The following is an 11,795-nucleotide window of genomic DNA, read 5'->3' as shown; positions in this document are numbered from 1 at the left end:
TATAACCTCATGCCATGCCACAATATGTCTGTCTAAAATTATAAGCCTTTTCATATGTTTCAATTAATTGTCTGATTACAAGTCTAAAGCTAAAGTCTCATTCAGGGGTGGTCAGGTTTGCACAAGACTTAATCTTCCAGGAGAGTGTGCTTGCATGTATGTGATTGGCCAACGCAGCATCTTTCCAGATGACATGAAGTCAACAAAGACATTGCCCCTGCTCCCCAATATCACTCTATCATCACTGAGACTCTTATTTCAAGGTAAGGGGTAAAAGTCAGAGGTTAAAGTTTGATGGAAATATTTAAATATTGCTGTATCACAGATGTACATACATATACGAATATATCACAGGTAATATCAACATGTATTTGTCCATGTTCAAATAACTTTTATACAATAAACAAAAACAGAAATGTACCAATAACATAATGACCAGTGATTCATGCAGTTTCAAGGGAGTACCTAATTTTTTCCAGCAACTCTGCCCAGCAAGTAATGCTTTGAGGTTTTGATGCTTTTGACCTTGCACAAGCTCTAGTTGGGCAATCTCTCTCTATGACAAGAGCCATTCTTTTATCAATAACGAATGTGGAGGTTTTTTTAGCGACAACCACCTTCCTTTTAGCTGCAGTGAGCCAAGATCAGAGCTAATGTCCATCTGAATGCAGCCTCAGTTAAATGTATTAGCATGCTAACATTTAGCAATTAGCAATAAAAACAACACAGCTGAGGCAGATGGGAATGTTGTTTTGCAGGTATTTGGTCATAAACAAAAGTATTGGAGAAATTAAAGTTTTGTTCGAGACATCGAACTCAAAACCACAATTGTCAAATTCATGTTTGCACTAGAGAAAAAGTTAGGGATCACCAAAGTCTTAAGGATACTTCGTCTGGGAACATGAATGTGAACAAAATTTTGTTACAATTCATAGAGTGGATGTTTAGATACTTCTGGATTGGGGAAAACTATGACCTGTGGTTGGCTCTAGAGGTCAGGGGATCTACAGGTTTCATCCTCTCTGGATCATGAATATCTGTACCAAATTGCACGGCAATCCATCCAATAGAAGTTGAAATATTTTATCTGGGCCAAAGTTGACGACCGACACACCAACAGACCATAGAGCCACGTGGCTAGCATGGCTACAAAAAATGTGTTACTTGTATGAAAGTAAATGTTTTGATATAGCACAAAGAGGTGAGGCCATCACCAATGATCAACTTTGAACAGCAACAGGGGTTATGACCCCCCCCCCCATGACCAACCGTCATGTTATGACAATTGAGCTATCTCCATCAGCAGATAAAGATTAGATTATGAAGATTATGCTCAAATTTTGCAGCAATTTGTTCCATTAATACTAAAAGTTAATACTGAAGTTGTTTGGATGAGCAGTTCTCGAGAAATATATAAAAATACCTCAAATATTGCTCTAAAAATGTTGATTTTCTTCTTCTTCTGCCTGTGGAGTCAATGAAAGGAAAAAAGGACAGTGCCATTGCGACACACATTGTGATCGGAGGTGGGATTACATCTTTAGTATTAAAGACTTGAAAACGTTTAATTGATTTAGCTCTACCATTGAACTGTGTAATGTTACTGATAAAGAAACTCGGCATGTATATTCAAGACTTAAAGCTTGACGTCTCGGGCACGTTCAGAAACATAAAAAACCCCTCATAAACAACGTTGCTTCTGCATTGTCTTCTGCATGTGGATTCAACAAGCAGAAATACGGACAGCACCAGTCTGCCATTGCAACCCTCATTGTGGTCGGAGGTGGGATTACATCTGTAGTGTTAAGAACTACCATAGAGAATGAATTGAAGAAGTTTAGGGAGTTAAACTCTATTCCCGTTCCTCACACACGGGAACTTTGTATGTATGTTCAAGACATGGTGCAGAATGTCTCAGGCACGTTTTAAACAGGCACTACAGTTCATCCAATCAACTTAAGCTCAACTCAAAATTGTAGTCTCCAGATATTCTGCGTGAGAGGTGTTTAGGGAGCATCCGTGAACTGTAGTGTCTACTGATAGCCTGCATATGAGGCGTTTAGGGGAGGGGCATAACTCTCTCTAGGTACTGAGAGATAGGCCTGTTCCGCACATTTTGAACGGGCACTACACTAGTTTGAACAAAGCCTAAATGACCAAATTGCTTGCCACTGTTTCTGCTATGTACAGTAGGTTACTACTGTATATAACTGCCGCTGTATTGTACACATACAATAACATGTATAAATCATCAAGACTGTTCTGTTCAAAGTGAATTGCAGAGTGATGATTGAGATTCCTTTGTAAATATGAGATGAAAGTGTCCTTGAACACAATAAAAACTGCAAATCACAGCTGTTGTGTTGCTGCTGGTGCGTTCTCTAAATGTTTTTTATATTTTTTGCTTTCACTGAAGGGTTAGATGATCTTCTAAGGGTTGAGAAGATAAAAAATAAGCCATAAATTTAAGAATAAGACACATTTTCGAAGAAGTTGATGTTTTGATAATACAAGAGTCCTTGTGAGGTTTTTAATAGTAGCATGAGCCCAACCTACAGGTACATCTGTCACAAAAGCTACAAAATTCTTTCATGCATTAATTTAATGGATGAGAGGGCCAATAGTTAAAGTGGTTGGAAGTCAATGCTCAGCAAAAAGGATAGAAAAAGATAAGATTTACTGTTACAGGAAAGTGGATAAACATCCTAGAAATACTGTCAGAAATGACCGAAGAATTTAATCAACCTCTTGACCCCTCCATGACTTTGTGTCAGCCATCACTGTGCAGCGTGAGCATCACAAAACTGGTATTCAAGGTAGCCATTCAGAAATTGCCTATTACCAAGGCCAGTGCACAAAGATGCAGTTGGTGTTAGTAGCACAAAACCTAGAGCCCTGAGCAATGGACAGAAGTACGATGATCTAATGAGCTGTCTTCATGTTTCTCCAGGTGAAATGAGAGTCTGCAAGGTCCGATGGGTCGTTTGTATGGCTTTATAAGAGCTGAACAATATGAGGCCATTTTAGTGCATGATTTCCCCATATTCCAAGATGACGATGCACACTGCTAGAGAATTGAAGAGTGGTTTCATAAGCTCCAAAATGTCAGTCACCATCTACCAGTTCTAAACAACACTGACCCTTTGTGGGAGGTAGTGAAGAAATTAACCCTCGTCGTCTCTCAAAGAACTGGGGGCTTTTTCATCTTGCAAAAAAAAAAAAAAAAGTCCAAAATCAAACTACACACTGCGTAGCCTTGTAGAGCAAAGCTTGAAGGAGGACTAATACTGTTGTCAAGGAAAATGACACAAAGGGTGGAATAAATGAATATCCTGTTTTCAGTAAGAAGTAGAACCATCCAGCCTCTGTTACATTTTGACTGATGCAAATCCTCAATGCCATTTTGTGGTATTTTGGACCAAAAAATAAAATTAAAAGTAAAATGATCTTGTCTCTAATTACATCTTTTGATCAAAAGCATTGCTCTCTACTTTGGTGCTAAAAGTGTAATTATTTTTTGTAGTTTATCTTCTTATCTATCTAAATTGAGTTCAGGTCTTTCACTCCATTTAATAGACCTTAAAGTTTATCATTATATTTCATAGATAACTTCTTACAAATTAAATCAAAATGTAGGAAAATAATGTCAAATTAGTCCATTTCAGTGTATGTCCTTGGGGGTAAAAACACTGCACATCTGCTAAAAGATATTAAAGTGTATCCTGTGTAAAGAGGTACGTGATGTTTCTTTAACAGGAAGAAGAAATAGGGTTTTTTTGTTCAGAGGTTGGAGTAAAAATAAATCGAAACACAGGAAATGTCGGATGTTGGTGACAGCATCATGTATTTTTGTTTTGTATGTCCACACCACATCCTTTAAGCATGGTTGTTATATACACGTCTGATTCTCCCATATGAGTTTTTCAACTTTGAAAACTATTTAGAAGCATGTAAACGATACATACTGTTCCAAATCGTATGATCAGTGTGGTAAATTCAGCTCTTTTGGTTCAGTATTGATAGTCTACCAGCGTGCAAAGTTTAGTGAGTAATGGTAACCGAGGATGGGAGGGGGCGGGGAATGTGAATGAGGCAAAGCCGCCACACCCGCATCATCAAACAACAGCAACAAACCTGCTGCGTTGTGTTCACGATCACGGACAAGTGCGCACTACTATCTAAGATGTAAGTGTGATATTAATGTGATTCATTATTAATTTTGATGTTTGTAACATGATTTTACAGTCCTGCTCGATCTTTAAGATAAGTTACCATAAACAACAAGTTTAAATCTTAATTGAGCTGTGTATTTACTTTGTAGCGTAATGTTATGGACAAAAGAAAAAGTGCTTGACCAAAGATAAAGTTTTATGTGAAAATACATGTTGTATGCTGCCAGTTTTGAACAGTCTATATTTAATCTTAAGCAGTGTACTTCCTTTGTAAATGAGTGAAATCCTTTCCTTGTTTTATCTTTATTTAATATTACCATTTTTAATTTCTGGATGCCAATTCATAATTATTTAACCCAAAATGCTAAAACATAAGCTGTCTTGACTGTGAGTGTATATTGTTCCCTTCAAGACCCTTTTTTTTTTTTTTTTTTTTTAAATTTTGTTGAAGCACCAATGGGAGTGAGAGCAGCTGCAAGTGTATTTTGGACTTCTTTCCTGGTGCTGTTTCCTGTGGCAGGTACACATCACATCACATCATTGCTGTTATTTCTAGAAATCACCTCATGGTCCCAAGTATATTAATAAAGCAACATAGTAACTAACAAAACATGTAATCCCTGTACACTTTGTGGTTGTTTATTTTTATTTCAGTGCAACAATCATCAATCCGATGTGTGACCTACAACCGTACAATGTGTGCCTTAAAGGGCTCATCTGTAGAGTTTCCCTGCTCCTATCCCAATAATGTTGAGATGATCTGGATGTCGAGATGGTCCAGACAATCCACAGAATTGCATTCTGTCTCAAAAACAAACCCCCTGAAACAGATGCCAGTTTATTCATTTCAAAATAAACATGGAAACAATAACTGCACACTGAAACTCGAAGACCTAAAAGAGAGTGACACATCCGTTTACTTTTTTAAATACTCTTTTAGAGATGTTGCAGGGGTCAACATGACGTGTGAAGGTACCCCTGGGGTGAGACTCCATGTTTTTGCATCTCCTGTGAGGATCCTGCTGGACAAGATTTTTAGGGGGCAGAAAGTGCCAGTTGCAAATTGGACAGTGATGGAGGGTCAGAAGATAATGCTGACTTGTGTCCCCACCTGTACTACAAATCTGAACTCCAACCCAGACTACATCTGGTACAAGAACAGACTGCAATTAAATGGCAGTCGAGTAAACTTGACCTTCCTGTCTTTGGATCCAATCAGAAATGAGGATAAGGGCAGTTATGTCTGTGCCATGATTGGCTACGAAAACTTTTCCTCATCTTCTGTCGATCTCAGAGTCGAAAGAAGTCCCAGAAACACTGTGGTGTCGGCTGACGTTGGATCAAAAAAGGACAGCGAAGAAAATCTGACACATAGCTCTGATGTTCACAACTCCACAGCCCAAAAACCCAAGAACTGCCAGACACCCAAAGACAAAAGCATGTTTACCTTCTCTATAATGCTTGTAGTGAGTATTTGTGTTGGGTTGGTTATTGCAATAATGGTGGCTATACTAGTCCTCACAATAAAGAGAAAGAAGAAGAGAAGAACGTGTGTTGGTTCAGTCCCAGAGCCTCCTGACCTCTGCAGTGACTCCTACATGGCTCTGGATATCACCTCCATGTCGGCTGAATATGATGCACTGGACACAGTGAATAGCTGCTTGGTTTCTGATAAAGACAGCGCTATTTATGAGAACTTACCAAACACCAACCTGGAAACTATTGAGATGAGAGAGAGAAAGATGTTTTAAAGTCGCATACCACTGGTTTTGCATGTTTGCCCATCAAGCACAAACTGTTTAAACTTTATATTAGGGATGTGCAGAGGGCTCAGTATTTGTATCTGTATTTGTTGAGGCAGCAACATTATTTGTATTTGTATTTGAATAAAAATGTTTAAAAGCTGTTTATGTTTTTATTATTTGTTTTAATTTTAAAAAATGAAAGTGTTACAATAAGTGTTCATGAATAAGCTACCTTATGAAGGAGGTCCTCACACTGGGTCTCGAACTGGAGTCTCCCAGATTATAGACAACTGTGCTGACTACTGAGCTAAAACTTTTCTCATCACTTCATTGCAGACAGATCTCTACCTATTTATACACCCATAACACAGACACAGAGACAGTACTCCGTGTAATGTGTAGGGAGGAACTTCAAAGGTGATTCTTGCTGTGCACTTTTCATTTATTGCCTATTTTTTACAACCTAAGTTTGTGGAAAGAAGTGGAACAACAGGTTATGGAGAAGTCCCTTGGGAACACTTCACGTGTCTCAGTAGCTCAGCTTTATCTCTGGGGAACACCCCTAACTCTGGGAGTGATGTCCAAATTAGGAAATGTGCGTCATGTAGCAGGTGGATGTGACTCCCCTCGTTGAGACCTGCTGATAGACATAACAGCGTAGCAGAGGAGAGAGACTGAGATAGTGATGTAACTGACCTGCGTGCTGGTATTTGACATGTTTTTTTCTTCTTCCCGGAAACAAATCATTTTTAAAATATTTGTATGAAACAAATATTCGTAAAAAAACAACTATTTGTGCTTTGCCAAATAACGTGTTTGTATTCGGGCACACCCCTACTTTACATTTGTGCCATTTTTCACAGTGTATCATAAGGTTGTAGATTGATATCAATTTTGCAATCGCATATGCCAACCCTAAAAGGAATGTGACAATGGCAGCAGTTATGCATTGAATTAGTAGTGTTAAAACTAAGAGGGTGAACATGTTAAACATTATAGCCAACCTGCGTTGCTTCAACATGTTAGCATGGTCACTGTGAGCATGTTTGCATGCTGACATAAGCATTTAGCTCAAAGTACCGCTGCATCTAAACAGTCTCACAGAGCTGCTAACATATTTTTGTGATTTTAACCAAACGTGTCTCATCAAAGTTGTTTTACTTTTCCAAACACTTTTAGCCAACTTTTTTATGTAACAAATGTGAAATCTACGTTGTTGTCACATAAATCTAACAGATTTCAAATATCCTGCCCGTTTCATGACATTTTATGAGAGTGTTTTGCATGACAAGAGAAAGAAAATGGCTGAAAAGTGTCCTACACTTTGTCAGTACTTCATCACTGTGTATATTATCTTATATTATTTTAAGAGAGTGTAAGACTGTTCACAAGATACACAAACCTTTGAACAAGATTAGGATCTGCCAACATGAAAAGGGTGTGTCTAACTGCTAAAACACATAATTTTCTTTTACCAACATGTCATCACCCTTTCCCTCTCTGTTTTTGTGTGTAGGTGTGTGTATGCGTTTTGGTGTTTCTCAGTACCTGCATGCACCATCCGCTGTGTGTACATGCTCAGTAGCTCTAGCTAATGACATAAGTAAGCAGACATGTTCAACAACATATTGGTGCATGTAAACATTGTACGGTGCAGCACACCCCTCTCTCCCTCCCTCTTCCTCCATGCTTTTATCTCCCCTCTTATCTCCTGGCCTCTAAATCTGCTCATCCATCGCTCCCTGCCTCTTCTGTCTCTACTCGCCTCTATCTGTTTATCTGTCTCTCTTCCCCGGGCATTCAAATCCTACCCCCGCTGTGCTTTTCTTTCCTCTTCTCTCTCTTTATTATAATTGTCCCTCTCTTTTCCTTCTCTGGATTCAAACACCTCCACTGATATTATTTATTTCTCCCTGCAACTCCATCCGTCTCATGGTCTGCCTGCCTTTCCAGCCATTCATCCACCATTACTCTGTTGCTGATGTGGCGTGATGGAGGAAGTAAATAAACAGAGTCAAAGGCAGGAATCCTAAAAGATCTTGTCTTTGCATGAATGACGGTAATTCATCACTACCTTGTCTCTCCCTCCCTATTTCTTCTGCGTACAGGAGAAGATTTATCTCTAATTGTAATAGTGAGTCAGGTGATCGAGCAGGGAGGGGGTGAGGGTTAGTGGGAGAGAGGGAATTATTAAATGTCACCACCAGTTTGATGACACTAGGGGCTGAGATGCCATCTTTTGTTTGGGGCTTAGACTTACAGTTTGCTGCTGGTCAGATGGAAGCGTGTGCTTTATTGACAGGTATTCTCATTTTTACTTTTCCTCCTGGCAATACCCTTCTTCTAAAAAAAGAAAGAAGGGGGAGATCGGAGGAAGAAGAGATGCATCTAACACTTTGAGGAGGCCTTGTCCTGTTTTTAGGTATAAAGTCAGACTTAGCGATAGATGTGATGAATAACTGCAAACAATGGATGGTGAAAAATAGAGGAAATATTCTAGGTACTTTACATCTCATTGCAGAAATCCCCCACCAAACCCAGGCTTCCTCTAGCTCCCTTCACCCAGCCCTCCACCTCCGCCTCTGTCTCCCTCCCTTTTCCTCACCCCCCCATTGCCAATTAGCTCCGAGGCCATAATGGATGTTGTTTGCCGTGTTTCCCTGTCAGCGGATTGAATTAGCGCCTCTGTGTGTGCGAATGTGTGTGTGTGTTGGTGTGTGTGTGTGAGTGATCATCTTATCGGCTCTTAGTACAGTAATGAAACACAGTTATAAATGGCTGCAATCCTGTTAACAAAACAGCACCTGAGTGCAGCCCGCTAGATAAATCAGAACTGGGCCGTCGCCACGCCGACCCGGCGGCTGTAGCTAAGGCACGGAATCACCAGGAGACAATTGAATCATTTGCTCACTGTCTGATAAAGCGTCTGTCTTTAACAACCGGATCACTGCTATAAAAAATAAGACTATTTGTTATCACTGTGTTTTTCCCTTCACAGGGTTCCACAGAAGTCTGGTTGAATTTCTGGTCAAATTGATATTAAAACGGCAGCATATTTCTTTGTTTTGCAACATTTGGCGCTTTAAACACAGCCGTTTTGCTTCTGGTCTTTCTTCATCACACAATGGTGATATGGGTTGTCATGCATGCACTCTGTCTCTCTCTTTCACACACACACACACATTCCTCTGTCTTTGTGCTGGGGGACTATTAAGACAGTGTCTAATGCTGCGACATACTCCAGTGCTCACACACTTAATTGTGTTAATGTTTGAGTTCACATAATCTTTCAGGGCTGTCATTCTCTCAGATTATTCAGCCCTGTTTTCAATTACTGAACGCCTCGGCACTGTAGGCCCAGAATGCATGATATACCTGTCCCTGTGTGTGTATGTGTGTGTTTTCATGCCAGTGTTTGTGTGTGTGTGCGCGAACAAAACGGGTAAAATGACTTTGTTCAGCTAAACAAAGATTGAGGATGAAGTAGCGTGAATTATTTTTATGCTGCCTTTCTATCGGTTACTTATTTGCTACAAGGCTGTGTGTGTGTGTGTGTTGCTGTATCTGTATGTTTGAGCCTACACCTATGTGAGTGTGTATGTGCACATTTGTGTATTTATACAGCAGCTCAGGCTTTCAACGGCCAGTCAGTTGAAAAATTGAACAGCTCCTCCTCAAACTCATTTTTAAACATGTCTGCAATAGTTTTGGCTACAGTCACTGATCACACCACATCATCAGTTATTGTGAATACATGAAGAGTGAACTCTGTTAGCGTTTCGACACACACACACCCACAAGCACCAGTTGAGCATGAGTCAACTTTACGGGAGTAAGAAAAATAAAAACCACATAGCACAGTCATTACGTGCTGAACAGAGACAACTCAACCACATCAGAGATGTGTGTGTGTGTGTGTGTGTGTGTGTGTGTGTGTGTGTGTGTAAGGAGAGAGAGAGAGAGAGAGAGAGAGAGAGATAAAAAGACAGAATACGTGCAAATTGTGTTTTTTGTGTGTACTCATGTCAGTCATCCTTCAGTCTTATTGCTGCAGGTCCACTGAAGGAATTTCCTCATCATGGTTTATGTTCTGTCACACAAAGTCACATTTGTGTGTACAGCAAGCGGCAACAACCACCACTTGAAGTTGAAGGCATCGCGGATGTCCCTTAAAATGCAGTACCACTGATGGTCGCTAGATGCTGGCCCCAAAAATTACCTGGCTGCAATAGCTTTCCATTCAAAAAGCATGGACTTCTCTCATGAAATACTAAGTCAATAAATTTTTCCATCGAGTCATTATAGTCTCAATCTCCAAATTCTTCCCCTCTAATAAGTGTGCTGGTGGTCATTTTGGAAATTATTGCTCCGTTAATAAGATATAAAGATGAATAGAACCTTTGATGTCTACCGTGTCACAGCTGTAATTGACAGATCGCCCCCCAGCTCTGGGACTCACAGAGCTTCTGTCGCAATATTCGGTAAGTTACTTGATAACGATACCTGCCGTGTTAGTTAGCTAATGTTAGCACAAGTGTGCACTACTCGGTGTTCCCGGTGAGTTAGCTTTAGCTTTGGTCCGAGGTAGCAGGGCGTGTTTCGAGAGCGTGAAAGGCAACACCCACACTTCTTATTATGGATGGTCCTGGCTCCAAAAAGAAAAGGCACTGACCACAAACCAATGGGTGACGTCACGCCTTGCTATGTCCCTCTTTACAGACTACGGTGTACAGTGAGGATTATAGTCAGATATTCAAGGTTAATTCCTTCGTCCTGTGAAATTGCAAGCTGTGTAAACCAACTCCATACAGCCTTGAATAGTGACTGTGTGCGCTGAATACCTCCAGGTCAGCAGGTGTAAATGTGATGTTGCGTGTGTGTACATCTGTTTGTTCTGTAATTGCTTAAATAGGGGCTGGAAGATGCGATAATAAAAGCAAAGATAGAATGCCAGTGATAAATAAAAGGCAAGTTCCACAATACAGTAGTCACAATGTTCCACTTATGTATATGATTGAAAATAACGTACCAGGTTAATGGTAAATATATCCATAACATACGTTTCTTGTCATTATGTGTGTAGTTGATGGAGATGACATCTGTCGTGAAAACAACAAGCAGCTCAGGAAGCTTCTATTGTTCACACTTTATGGTGAAATTTTCCTTATTTCAGTCAATGTTTTGTTATTACCAGTGATGTGAACTTAAAGAGTATATATAATGCACATTTCCAGATCAATATTCATATTCTGGGGTTACTACTATAATATCTTTGCATGATTTACAGTTTAAAACACTTTTTATTTATCTTACACTGGCCCTTAATGCAGCCCCTCAGTTCAGCCTCTGTCTGAAACAGGCGGTTTAAGCTCCTGTCTCTGCCCTCCCAGTGAGCCCACTCTGTTCTGATTGGTTAGCTTCCAGAAGCTGCCCTTCTCCTGAGGCTACGCAAACAAACATTTCGCTTCTTTTCCTCATTTATTTACTCAAAACATAAACTTCTCAGTGACATCCCTACATGTTTGAGCTGAATACGATCCAAAATATGCAAGCGGACAACTTGAACAGCCCATGGAACAACCTCAAGGCTCATTTATGCTCAACGTTAAACACGGGTATGGATGGAGCCTTCTGTACATACTCTGCATTCATTTCGTCCGTGTTTGTGCACATTTTCTTAAAGCTTACAGATACGGATTAGATGGAGCAGTACCACCGGAAATCGTTGGGGCAAACGGAGTGGGGATGCAGCTGGTGAATCCACCAATTCTTTAGCATCTGGGATGCATCAACGTATATATTAATCACCGAACAACAGAGACCAATTACCCAAATAACGACATGATAAGTATCTTGTTTAACATTGTGGTACTTGGAA

At 40.0% G+C, this 11,795-nt stretch overlaps 1 protein-coding gene across 1 annotated transcript; it reads left to right on the top strand.

The window, feature by feature from the left end:
• The first annotated feature begins 4,094 nt into the window (after nucleotides 1-4,094).
• LOC137172317 (uncharacterized) lies at nucleotides 4,095-6,070 on the top strand. The gene is made up of 3 exons (XM_067576691.1): nucleotides 4,095-4,185; nucleotides 4,624-4,692; nucleotides 4,827-6,070. The coding sequence occupies exons 2-3, from the start codon at nucleotides 4,629-4,631 to the stop codon at nucleotides 5,921-5,923; spliced, it is 1,161 nt and encodes a 386-aa protein (XP_067432792.1). The 5' UTR covers nucleotides 4,095-4,185; nucleotides 4,624-4,628; the 3' UTR covers nucleotides 5,924-6,070.
• Nucleotides 6,071-11,795: the final 5,725 nt, after the last annotated feature.

Source organism: Thunnus thynnus, chromosome 20 (assembly GCF_963924715.1).
Source record: "Thunnus thynnus chromosome 20, fThuThy2.1, whole genome shotgun sequence".
Classification (NCBI taxonomy): Eukaryota; Metazoa; Chordata; class Actinopteri; order Scombriformes; family Scombridae; genus Thunnus; species Thunnus thynnus.
This window is presented reverse-complemented; position numbering and strand designations above follow the sequence as displayed.

What these genes read in the sequence shown, in the direction of transcription:
- LOC137172317 (XM_067576691.1), top strand. Translation starts at nt 4,629, where the DNA reads ATGGGAGTGAGAGCAGCTGCAAGTGTATTTTGGACTTCTTTCCTGGTG. An exon ending in GGTGCTGTTTCCTGTGGCAG is followed by an intron (nt 4,693 to 4,826) that starts GTACACATCACA and finishes TTTTTATTTCAG; the next exon opens with TGCAACAATCATCAATCCGA.